At 40.8% G+C, this 13463-nt stretch overlaps 1 protein-coding gene across 1 annotated transcript; it reads right to left on the bottom strand.

The window, feature by feature from the left end:
* Positions 1-201: 201 nt before the first annotated feature.
* On the bottom strand, positions 202-12682 carry LOC116352900 (NLR family CARD domain-containing protein 3-like). Its single transcript, XM_031821296.1, has 7 exons — positions 12539-12682; positions 7022-7138; positions 5074-5163; positions 3415-3528; positions 2723-2837; positions 2380-2608; positions 202-2003 (listed from the first exon to the last, which is right to left on the bottom strand). Exons 1-7 carry the CDS (start codon positions 12664-12666, stop codon positions 202-204), a joined length of 2595 nt encoding a protein of 864 aa, XP_031677156.1. The 5' UTR covers positions 12667-12682.
* Positions 12683-13463: the final 781 nt, after the last annotated feature.

A 13463-nucleotide genomic window follows, 5' to 3' on the forward strand; every position in this document is an offset into this window, starting at 1 on the left:
ATTTGGTTTATTCTCTCAAACAACATAAAGATTAATCTTCCATCTCCTATAATTGTATGGTCATAATGTTATAATGTGAAAATCAATGAATTTATTCAATATGTTTTTCAAAATAATATATTATACATATTATAATACATATTTTTCTCTAAACTGAATATTTCTTCCTGATGATTAGTTCTTATATGTCATGTTATTTACTCACAGAGCAGCTCTGGAGGCTTTGACCACTGGCAGCAGCCTCAGAAGACCTTCCTCTGATCTGGAGTATTTCTTCAGGTCAAACACATCCAGCTCCTTTTCTGAAGTCAGCAACACAAAGACCAGAGCTGACCACTGTGCAGGTGACAGGTTGGGTTTTGAGAGACTTCCTGATCTCAGGTATCTTTGGATCTCCTCCACTAGAGAATGGTCATTCAGTTCATTCAGACAGTGGAACAGATTGATGCTCCTCTCTGGAGAGAGATTCTTCCTGATCTTCTTCTTGATGTACTTGACTGTTTCTTCATGGCTCTGTGAGCTGCTTCTTGTCTTTGTCAGTAGACCTCGTAAGTGCTTCTGATTGGACTCCAGTGAGAGGCCCAGAAGGAAGCGGAGGAAAAGGTCCAGGTTTCCCGTCTCACTTTGTAAGGCTTTATCCACAGCACTCCTGTAGAAAGTAACTTTACGCCTTTGTTTGATCCTCACAGAAAAGTTCCTGGATGTTGATTGCAGTTCAGCCATTACATTCTCATTGTTGTTGATGAATGAGAGGCACACATATACAGCAGCCAGAAACTCCTGAATGCTCAGATGAACAAAGCAGTACACCTTGTCCTGGTACAGCCCACATTCCTCTTTAAAGAGCTGTGTGCACAATCCTGAGTACACTGAGGCTTCATTGACATCAATGCCAGCCTCTTTCAGGTCTTCTTCATAGAAAATCAGATTGCCATTCACAAGCTGTTGAAAAGCCAGTTTTCCCAGTGACAGAATGCTCTCTTTATTCCAGTGTGGACCTGTCTCTTCTTTCCCAAGATACTTTTCATTCTTCTGTTTGGTATGAAACATCACAAGGTGTGTGTACATCTCAGTCAGAGTCTTGGGCATCTCTTCTCTCTTGTGTTTCAGCATTTGTTCAAGGACTGTTGCAGAAATCCAACAGAAGACTGGAACGTGGCACATGATGTGGAGGCTCCTTGATGTCTTTATGTGTGAGATGATTCTGCTGGCCAGGTCCTCATCACTGAATCTCTTCCTGAAGTACTCCTCCTTCTGTGGGTCATTGAACCCTCGTACCTCTGTCACCTGGTCAACACACCCTGAAGGGATCTTATTGGCTGCTGCAGGTCGGGTAGTTATCCAGAGGAGAGCAGAGGGAAGCAGATTTCCCTTGATGAGATTTGTCAGCAGAACATCCACTGAGGTTGACTCTGTGACGTCACAACATATCTTGTTCTTCTGGAAGTCTAGGGGCAGTCGGCACTCATCCAGACCATCAAAGATGAACAGCACTTTGTACTTGTCGAGGTTGGAGATTCTTGATTGTTTGGTCTCCATTGAGAAGTGATTACGAAGTTCAATAAAAGTGTGTTTGTCCTCTTTCATCAAATTCAGCTCCCGGAAAGGGAATGAAAATACAAATTGGACATCCTGATTTGCTTTTCCTTCAGCCCAGTCCAGAATGAATTTCTGCACAGCAACTGTTTTTCCAATGCCAGCGACTCCCTTTGTCAGCACAGTTCTGATAAGTTTGTCTTGTCCAGTTAAGGGTTTGAAGATGTCGTTACATTTGATTGCAGTCTCTGGTCTTGCTTGTTTCCTGGTTGTTGTCTCAATCTGTCTCAGCTCATGTTCATTATTGACCTCTCCTGTTCCACCCTCTGTGATGTAGAGCTCTGTGTAGATCTTATTGAGAAGTGTTGGGTTTCCTTGTTTAGCGATCCCCTCAAATACACATTGAAACTTCTTCTTTAGATTAGATTTGAGTTCACGTTGGCAAATCACAGCGAGCTCATCTGAATCTAGAAATAACACAGAGGATATTAATATTACGTCTGTTTTAATGTCTACAGTATCGTAGGACTGTTATAAAGTTGTACATTATAATAATTTATTATCTTAACTGACTGTATAAATGTGTAAATGTTGTCATAATGCATTACAGACTGGTGTGACTGATTATATTATTATCGGTATTATTGATGGTATTATTAATGTTCTCTCTCTCTCTCTAAATTAATCACCACAACACATCGCTGCTGCTACTTGATGAGGTCACTAGGTGTTGTGTTAAGGCTGCTACAATATCATTGAGTTACACAGCTACTTTAGCTGTACTTTAGCTACAGCTTTTACATGTTATGAATCAGCATTCAACATGAGGCAGACAGATCTTACATTTCTCCAGTGTGTCAGCAAGCTCCTTCTGGTTCATTTTCCTCAGGATGTGCAGTGTGATCTTCAGAGCCCCCTCTCTGGCACTGCTCTCCTGCTGCTCATCTTCAGCATCCAGTACTTCCTTATCCTGCTTCTGACTCTCAAAGCCTTCTGGGAGTTCTGGACTAAGAATCCTCTTGAACATCTTCAGCTCGTTCTTCACAAATGTCATCATTTTCTCTTCAAGCAACTGAAATAAATCAAGTAAATCAGTTAAGCAAGACATTAACACATGAATGAATGATTGACAGATCAACTTTACTTGAGGTAAACAAAAACAAATGTACATAACAGGACCACATACACTGAATATGGAGGCCAGGTCTGTTTGATGATTTATAGGAGGTTCCATAGACTTGTCACTCTTCATGGACACACAGCTGGGAACAGGGGAGGCTGGTCTCTCCTGCTGGATTGGTCTTCAACACAACAGAGACAAACATTACATCTCTCATCTACTCTGAGCTCAGATGGGGAAACATAAGAGTTTCATTCCAAAAAGCTATATATCCATTTCAGAAATGTTTGTTTATGTTTTCTTGCTAAATGAGGAGATGGCACGTGGGTACCTGCTTCTATAAACCAATGAGGAGATGGCCAGTGGGTACCTGCTTCTATAAACCAATGAGGAGATGGCACGTGGGTACCTGCTTCTATAAACCAATGAGGAGATGGCACGTGGGTACCTGCTTCTATAAACCAATGAGGAGATGGCACGTGGGTACCTGCTGCTATAAACCAATGGGGTGATGGCACGTGGGTACCTGCTTCTATAAACCAATGAGGTGATGGCACGTGGGTACCTGCTTCTATAAACCAATGACGAGATGCAGCGCGAACTGCGTCACAAATAGAACTGACTTCTAGACGCTCGTTGACGCGAATAATGAGACTATAAGGAGAACCAGTACTGAGTCAATATGCAGGGTACCAGGTAGTTGAGGTAATAATGAGACTATAAGGAGTCACTGACCAGGACCCATGAGTTCTTCTTACCTTTGTTCAGTAGAGTCTCCCTCTCTAAAGTATATAGGAGGTTCCATAGACCAGTCACTCTTCATGGACACACAGCTGGGAACAGGGGAGGCTGGTCTCTCCTGCTTGATTGGACTTCAACACAACAGAGACAAACATTACATCTCTCATCTACTCTGAGCTCAGATGGGGAAACATAAGAAGAGTTTCACAAATAGAACTGACTTCCAGACGTTAGTTAATGGCGCGAGCAGTGTGTCATTTTTAATAACGAAATTCATTTAGCGTCGCGAACGTTAAAAAAATTATGTTTATAAGTTGTGTTTTTTTCAGAGACAAATAATCATGTTTTTTCTAAATTATTTCTGCCTCACTCTCATCCAGTAGTACTGCTAGGTTTTACACAGTAATAATATATATCTGCCTCACTCTCAGAGAAATCAGTAGTACTGCTAGGTTTTACACAGTAATAATATATATCTGTCTCACTCTCAGAGGAATCAGTAGTACTGCTAGGTTTTACACAGTAATAATATATATCTGCTAGGTTTTACACAGTAATAATATATATCTGCTACACAGTCAAATGTAACAAATAAATACATGTTTAATAAGGAATGTTTAACGTTTAATGTTTAACATAACTATATAAATGATACACTTTTAACATCAATATTTAAATATTTTAATATAATAATTCAATACAGTAATATGAGATCTGTATGTAAAACACTTATATTTGACATTTTATTCATTTAGTATTTGTAGCCATAGGGGATAATAGAAGCTGATCCGTGGTCAGTATTGTGAAATAATTCTAATGTAAAGAACATATTTGAATGGAGAAAGCTGATCTGAGAGCAGAGCTCCCTTTCTTTCCATCCCATCAGTATTGATACAGGCTCCACCAGACGTGATACCTTGTAGTGCTGCTGATCCAGTTTCTACTGGTCTGCCTGAGGACATGAACTCTGACCTGTTCACCAGACGTGATACCTTGTTGTGCTGCTGATCCAGTTTCTACTGGTCTGCCTGAGGATATGAACTCTGACCTGTTCACCAGACGTGATACCTTGTTGTGCTGCTGATCCAGTTTCTACTGGTCTGCCTGAGGATATGAACTCTGACCTGTTCACCAGACGTGATACCTTGTAGTGCTGCTGATCCAGTTTCTACTGGTCTGCCTGAGGATATGAACTCTGACCTGTTCACCAGACGTGATACCTTGTAGTGCTGCTGATCCAGTTTCTACTGGTCTGCCTGAGGATATGAACTCTGACCTGTTCACCAGACGTGATACCTTGTAGTGCTGCTGATCCAGTTTCTACTGGTCTACCTGAGGATATGAACTCTGACCTGTTCACCAGACGTGATACCTTGTTGTGCTGCTGATCCAGTTTCTGCTGGTCTGACTGAGGATATGAACTCTGACCTGTTCACCAGACGTGATACCTTGTTGTGCTGCTGATCCAGTTTCTACTGGTCTACCTGAGGATATGAACTCTGACCTGTTCACCAGACGTGTTACCTTGTTGTGCTGCTGGTCCAGTTTCTGCTGGTCTGCCTGAGGATATGAACTCTGACCTGTTCACCAGACGTGATACCTTGTTGTGCTGCTGATCCAGTTTCTACTGGTCTACCTGAGGATATGAACTCTGACCTGTTCACCAGACGTGTTACCTTGTTGTGCTGCTGATCCAGTTCCTGCTGGTCTGCCTCCGGCTATGGAACCCTGACGTGTTCACAGGACGTGCTACGTTGTCCTTGTGACTTGTAAATAAAAATAAGGAAATAGCAACACAAAATAACAAGAATGAGACTATAAGGAGTACCAGTACTGAGTCAATGTGCAGGGTACCAGGTAGTTGAGGTAATAATGAGACTATAAGGAGTACCAGTACTGAGTCAATGTGTAGGGCTACCAGGTAGTTGAGGTAATAATGAGACTATAAGGAGTACCAGTACTGTGTCAATGTGCAGGGTACCAGGTAGTTGAGGTAATAATGAGACTATAAGGAGAACCAGTACTGAGTCAATGTGCAGGGTACCAGGTAGTTGAGGTAATAATGAGACTATAAGGAGTACCAGTACTGAGTCAATGTGTAGGGCTACCAGGTAGTTGAGGTAATAATGAGACTATAAGGAGTACCACCAGTACTGAGTCAATGTGCAGGGTACCAGGTAGTTGAGGTAATAATGAGACTATAAGGAGAACCAGTACTGAGTCAATGTGTAGGGATACCAGGTAGTTGAGGTAATAATGAGACTATAAGGAGTACCAGTACTGAGTCAATGTGCAGGGTACCAGGTAGTTGAGGTAATAATGAGACTATAAGGAGAACCAGTACTGAGTCAATGTGCAGGGTACCAGGTAGTTGAGGTAATAATGAGACTATAAGGAGTACCAGTACTGAGTCAATGTGCAGGGTACCAGGTAGTTGAGGTAATAATGAGACTATAAGGAGTACCAGTACTGAGTCAATGTGTAGGGCTACCAGGTAGTTGAGGTAATAATGAGACTATAAGGAGTACCAGTACTGCGTCAATGTGCAGGGTACCAGGTAGTTGAGGTAATAATGAGACTATAAGGAGAACCAGTACTGAGTCAATGTGCAGGGCTACCAGGTAGTTGAGGTAATAATGAGACTATAAGGAGTACCAGTACTGAGTCAATGTGTAGGGCTACCAGGTATTTGAGGTAATAATGAGACTATAAGGAGAACCAGTACTGAGTCAATGTGCAGGGTACCAGGTAGTTGAGGTAATAATGAGACTATAAGGAGTACCAGTACTGAGTCAATGTGCAGGGTACCAGGTAGTTGAGGTAATAATGAGACTATAAGGAGAACCAGTACTGAGTCAATGTGCAGGGTACCAGGTAGTTGAGGTAATAATGAGACTATAAGGAGTACCAGTACTGAGTCAATGTGCAGGGTACCAGGTAGTTGAGGTAATAATGAGACTATAAGGAGAACCAGTACTGAGTCAATGTGCAGGGTACCAGGTAGTTGAGGTAATAATGAGACTATAAGGAGTACCAGTACTGAGTCAATGTGTAGGGCTACCAGGTAGTTGAGGTAATAATGAGACTATAAGGAGTACCAGTACTGCGTCAATGTGCAGGGTACCAGGTAGTTGAGGTAATAATGAGACTATAAGGAGTACCAGTACTGAGTCAATGTGCAGGGTACGAGGTAGTTGAGGTAATAATGAGACTATAAGGAGAACCAGTACTGAGTCAATGTGCAGGGTACCAGGTAATTGAGGTAATAATGAGGCTATAATTGAGATAATATGTACATGTAGGTAGAGGTAAAAGTGACTAGAAAATCAGGATAGAGATTACCACTCCTCATCCAGGGAGTGCACACAAACACACACACACACACACACACACAGACACACACACACACACACACACACACACACACACACACACACACACACACACACACACACGGAGGGAATGTTGTGTTTGTTTAATATTGTTTTAGGACTATGAAAATGGACAAAAGGATGAGCCTATGGATTATGAAAACAACAACAATAAATGGGAAAATGGGAGAGGAGAAATGACTAGAGACAGTGTTGTTTAACTCACTGACCAGGACCCATGAGTTCTTCTTACCTTTGTTCAGTAGAAAAGTCTCCCTTTCTAAACTCTATAGGTAGATTCATAGACTGGTCACTCTTCATGGACACACAGCTGGGAACAGGGGAGGCTGGTCTCTCCTGCTTGATTGGACTTCAACACAACAGAGACAAACATTACATCTCTCATCTACTCTGAGCTCAGATGGGGAAACATAAGAAGAGTTTCACAAATAGAACTGACTTCCTGACGTTAGTTAATGGCGCGAGCAGTGTGTCATTTTTAATAACGAAATTAATTTGGCGTCGCGAGCGTTGTAGTCAGTCTGTCAGCCCCGCTAAAAGGCTGGTGTCGTTACTCTGCCTTCTCCGGGGGATGTTGAGGTACATTTACTAACCGGGAGGGTTGAATGATGTAATTTATTGGAGGGCTGGAAGACGCACTCTCGAGGTTGTTTATTCACAATATCAGATATTAAGATGATTTTTATAATGAATGTATACCGAGGTTGAGGTTCTGACTAGTGATTATTTACCCGGGGTTCAATACCTGCTATTGTTACTATTTATTTAGGTTTAAACACTAAAGTTACCGTCCATCTAGTGAAGAGAGGAGAACCGGACAGAGGTAGCCAGCATCCGTCAACGAGAGAGGGAGAAGCCTCACCGGGATTTAACAGGTGGAAGAAACAACCGGTGGAGCTTCATCGGTCCAGAAGAAATGCAGACAGCCGGTGATGATGTAGTGGTAGCTATGGTAACTAGGATGCTGCTGGTAGAGTAACTAGCTAGCTTACCGAGCTGTACCGACTAGATAGGATAACTAGGATGCTGCTGGTAGAGTAGCTAGCTGGTTTACCGAGCTGTACAGACTAGCTAGGATAACTAGGATGCTGCTGGTAGAGTAGCTAGCTAGCTTACCGAGCTGTACCGACTAGCTAGGATAACTAGGATGCTGCTGGTAGAGTAGCTAGCTAGCTTACCGAGCTGTACCGACTAGCTAGGATAACTAGGATGCTGCTGATAGAGTAGCTAGCTAGCTTACCGAGCTGTACCGACTAGCTAGGATAACTAGGATGCTGCTGGTAGAGTAGCTAGCTAACTTACCGAGCTGTACCGACTAGCTAGCAGGTCGTTCGTTTGTCTCTCGTCTCGATGATGAATCCGGTGAACCACAAATTGAAACAAGGATAGAGAGTGAAAAGGATCTGGCTACACTCATACTGTCCCTGACCGTAAAGAAAAAAGCAAATTGAACAATAAACTTCGGTGTTTCAACACTGTAACAAACTACGTCGTTATTCCCCAAGATCACCTCAGTCCACTCTGCGCGTAACCGGAGTGTTCTGTACGGGGACGCGGACAGTTCTGTACGGGGACGCGGACAGTTCTGTACGGGGACGCGGACAGTTCCAGAACGCGGACATGATCAGTGCAACACAATCAACTAAACCCAGTCTTTACAGTGGGTTACATTAGTAATATTCATTTTGGATTATTATGTAAAACAAACATTCTATGTTTTTCTATAACAATATGTTGAGATCTGGGACCATGTTCACACAGTGTCTCAGAGTAGAACATTGGCCATATAAGTGCTGAGAATAAAGACATTTTACACTTATGGGTATAAGTGGGTGGGTAACTATGCATGAAGTCTCTAGTCCCACCTAGTCGGCAGATATTTAGGACACCTCGTGAGCTGTCCTAAGTAGTTAAGAGTTAACAGCAGCTGTCCTAAGTAGTTAAGAGTTAACAGCAGCTGTCCTAAGTAGTTAAGAGTTAACAGCAGCTGTCCTAAGTAGTTAAGAGTTAACAGCAGCTGTCCTAAGTAGTTAAGAGTTAACAGCAGGTGTCCTAAGTAGTTAAGAGTTAACAGCAGGTGTCCTAAGTAGTTAAGAGTTAACAGCAGGTGTCCTAAGTAGTTAAGAGTTAACAGCAGGTGTCCTAAGTAGTTAAGAGTTAACAGCAGGTGTCCTAAGTAGTTAAGAGTTAACAGCAGGTGTCCTAAGTAGTTAAGAGTTAACAGCAGGTGTCTTGATAATACTATAGAATAATGCAGTGAGTCAGTGGTTCCTGAGCCACATGTAATTGCTTTGAAAAGTTAAAATAATGTTTTATATTTGATATGATCAATACATTAATAATATATGTCTTGTGCTTTTGGCAATGATTTATGTAAAATAATTATGTATAAAAAGTGCTACCATGTATGTCTCTAAAGCATTTTGGCTTCATTTTGGCAGATTAACTCATGTTTATTCACCAAGATTAACTCAGGTTTTCACCCAGTGGTTAAGGAGTTGGACCTGTGGTCTAAAGGTGGCTGGTTTGAATCCCGGTGGAAAATGTGCTATTTGCTAAGTGCTAACTGGGTTGTGTGATGTAATATATTGACGAGCTGGAAGACGCACTCTGTCTTTTCTATTCTGAGGTTGTTTACTCGCAATATCAGATATTAAGATGATTTTTATAATGCATGTATACTAAGGTTGAGGTTCTGACTAGTGATTATTTACCTGGGATTCAATACCTGCTATAGTCACTTGTTTTTCTCTCCCAAAAGCAACACAGCCCTAATAGGAGATATACAGCTAACTAAAGTAATGAGACCATTTTAGAAAAGCATGGGACATATGGTCTGTGGTTGCTGCTATTTTATGTCAATCATATTGCTGCTTGTAGACTATAACTGATGCTTCATGGTCCATCATATTGCTGCTTGTAGACTATAACTGATGCTTCATGGTCCATCATATTGCTGCTTGTAGCCTGTAACTGATGCTTCATGGTCCATCATATTGCTGCTTGTAGTCTATAACTGATGCTTCATGGTCCATCATATTGCTGCTTGTAGTCTATAACTGATGCTTCGTGGTATTATGCTCCCATCTATTGGACATTTAGCAATGAAAAGTTATTAATTCACCGACAGACATTGGTGGGGCAGCTGAGAAATAAAGTGTATTTTTCTGGTTAATTCCTTAGATCTCTAACCTGACCCATCTTTCACACGCCAATTACTGGACTTTCACATAGAGGTTACTTGGTCACCCAGTTCAAACTACATTTGAAAAATAAAACAGGAGTCTTGTTGATCAAGTGTTCTGCCTTGAAATAATAAATATAATAAAATAACAAACCAAAAACAGCAAAATGCTGAGACAGGTTTAGATTAACAAAATAATCAGTGCTATTTAGTACTATAATGGTATTTACTAACATAATATTATTACTATAACAGTTTCTAAAATAATTAGGGTTTAGGCTAAAATAGGTAATACGTAGGGTTAGATGCTGCTTTATAAATACATTTGGTTTGATTGTTAGGTTTAGGGTTTTTAAGGCAAAAAACAGTATGGGTTTTTTGCTCTCTTGCTCCTCTCTGTGGCCTTCTGTGGGTACTACATAACTCATTCACGACACCTGCTAGGCTCAGCAGGTGTCATTGATACAATGGTGAAGCTGCCATTGTGACGCAGAACAATGAGCTGGGAATAGAACGTTCAGAAGGTGAGTTGATTCCACGGAGCTCAATAGAACTAATAGGAGCTGGCAGGGAGAAGAATGACCTAAAATAAGGCCTGTTTTTTAGCGATTACTATGTAACATAACGTAATATTATGAAACTGGGCTCCATGGCGGATGCAATTAACTAGTTATCAGAAAAAAACGTTGTTGTAAATGTCATGTTTCAAGCCTACTTGAGGCACACCGAAAATAATATTCAAAAGTTTGGTCCTTGGACACAGAGGGGATAAACACTAAAGTTACCGTCCATCTAGTGAAGAGAGGAGGGGTTAAACACTAAAGTTACCGTCCATCTAGTGAAGAGAGGAGGGGTTAAACACTAAAGTTACCGTCCATCTAGTGAAGAGAGGAGGGGTTAAACACTAAAGTTACTGTCCATCTAGTGAAGAGAGGAGGGGTTAAGAACGGAGCAGAAGAGACATGTTTGTTGTTTGCTGTAACTAATGGTCAACGTTGTATTGTAATGTATGTATTGTAATGCCAGAGTTGACGTGGACCATCGTTCAAACAAAGAGATGCCTCCCTGACCACCAGTGTGTTTAGATATAATGAAGATCAATTCAGTGAAGAAGAACCTCTAGAGTTCTGACCAAAGAGCCCTATAAAGGGTTCTATATATACTGTATACTCAGACAGGCTAACCTCCTATAAAGGGTTAAATATATACTGTATACTCAGACAGGGTAACCTCCTATAAAGGGTTAAATATATACTGTATACTCAGACAGACTAACCTCCTATAAAGGGTTAAATATATACTGTATACTCAGACAGGCTAACCTCCTATAAAGGGTTCTATATATATTCTATATATACTGTATACTCAGACACTTCCTAACCTCCTATAAAGGGTTCTATATATATTCTATATATACTGTATACTCAGACACTTCCTAACCTCCTATAAAGGGTTCTATATATACTGTATACTCAGACACTTCCTGACCTCCTATAAAGGGTTCTATATATATTCTATATATACTGTATACTCAGACACTTCCTAACCTCCTATAAAGGGTTCTATATATATTCTATATATACTGTATACTCAGACACTTCCTGACCTCCTATAAAGGGTTCTATATATACTGTATACTCAGACACTTCCTGACCTCCTATAAAGGGTTCTATATATACTGTATACTCAGATACTTCCTAACCTCCTATAAAGGGTTCTATATATATTCTATATATACTGTATACTCAGACAGGCTAACCTCCTATAAAGGGTTCTATATATATTGTATATATACTGTATACTCAGACACTTCCTAACCTCCTATAAAGGGTTCTATATATACTGTTTACTCAGACAGGCTAACCTCCTATAAAGGGTTCTATATATATTGTATATATACTGTATACTCAGACACTTCCTAACCTCCTATAAAGGGTTCTATATATACTGTATAGTCAGACACTTCCTAACCTCCTATAAAGGGTTCTATATAGAACCTCAGTGGTTCTGTTTATTGTAGGAAGATAGAACCCTTTTTGGTTTCAACAGGAGTGAAGAGTGTGTTGATATAACGGATATATTGTCAGAATTCAGCTTGTAACAACGATCAGAATAAAAACTATAAAGTTATGCCTGCCAACATATTAGATAATAATTAAGAGGCTAAATGATTGTGTCATGCTACAATTTTATAGAGGGGTGTGTGTGTGTGTGTGTGTGTGTGTGTGTGTGTGTGTGTGTGTGTGTGTGTGTGTGTGTGTGTGTGTGTGTGTGTGTGTGTGTGTGTGTGTGTGTGTGTGTGTGTGTGTGTGTGTGTGTGTGTGTGTGTGTGTTTGCTGGTGAGACAACCACATATCACAGTCTCATATACAGGATACAAACATTCCATTCCAGCTATATAGCGTTTTGCAAAACAAAAATTAATCCACAAAAAACTATGAATTAAAATGTTAGAACAACAATAATTTACAGACAAGGTTCCCCTGAGCAATACTGTCTGATAAATAACAGATGTGAAAAAATGATGGAAACACGTTTTAGAAACAAACAAGATTGTAATCTCACCTCTTAGCTTTGGTGTCATGTTCCCCAGAGAGTCTCATTTTAGAGGCAGGGCCCCCCTTCTTTCTCGCTCCAGAGAGACTCATTTTAGAGGCAGGGCCCCCCTCCTCTCTCTCCCCAGAGAGACTCATTTTAGAGAACTGACCCCTAAACAGAGATCCAACATGTTGGTTGTGGTTAACACAGTGACAACTAAACAGAGATCCAACATGTTGGTTGTGGTTAACACAGTGACAACTAAACAGAGATCCAACATGTTGGTTGTGGTTAACACAGTGACAACTAAACAGAGATCCAGCATGTTGGTTGTGGTTAACACAGTGACAACTAAACAGAGATCCAACATGTTGGTTGTGGTTAACACAGTGACAACTAAACAGAGATCCAGCATGTTGGTTGTGGTTAACACAGTGACAACTAAACAGAGATCCAACATGTTGGTTGTGGTTAACACAGTGACAACTAAACAGAGATCCAACATGTTGGTTGTGGTTAACACAGTGACAACTAAACAGAGATCCAACATGTTGGTTGTGGTTAACACAGTGACAACTAAACAGAGATCCAACATGTTGGTTGTGGTTAACACAGTGACAACTAAACAGAGATCCAACATGTTGGTTGTGGTTAACACAGTAACAACTAAACAGAGATCCAACATGTTGGTTGTGGTTAACACAGTGACAACTAAACAGAGATCCAACATGTTGGTTGTGGTTAACACAGTGACAACTAAACAGAGATCCAACATGTTGGTTGTGGTTAACACAGTAACAACTAAACAGAGATCCAACATGTTGGTTGTGGTTAACACAGTGACAACTAAACAGAGATCCAACATGTTGGTTGTGGTTAACACAGTGACAACTAAACAGAGATCCAACATGTTGGTTGTGGTTAACACAGTGACAACTAAACAGAGATCCAA

This window comes from Oncorhynchus kisutch, unplaced genomic scaffold, assembly GCF_002021735.2.
Source record: "Oncorhynchus kisutch isolate 150728-3 unplaced genomic scaffold, Okis_V2 scaffold3958, whole genome shotgun sequence".
Classification (NCBI taxonomy): Eukaryota; Metazoa; Chordata; class Actinopteri; order Salmoniformes; family Salmonidae; genus Oncorhynchus; species Oncorhynchus kisutch.

Excerpts from the sequence above, each read along its gene's own strand:
- LOC116352900 (XM_031821296.1), bottom strand. The coding sequence starts at position 12,666 with ATGAGTCTCTCTGGGGAGAGAGAGGAGGGGGGCCCTGCCTCTAAAATG. Across the intron at positions 7,139-12,538 it reads CATGACACCAAAGCTAAGAG|TCCAATCAAGCAGGAGAGAC; the intron begins GTGAGATTACAA and ends GTTGTGTTGAAG. Across the intron at positions 2,838-3,414 it reads GGAGACTCTACTGAACAAAG|ACCAATCCAGCAGGAGAGAC; the intron begins GTAAGAAGAACT and ends GTTGTGTTGAAG.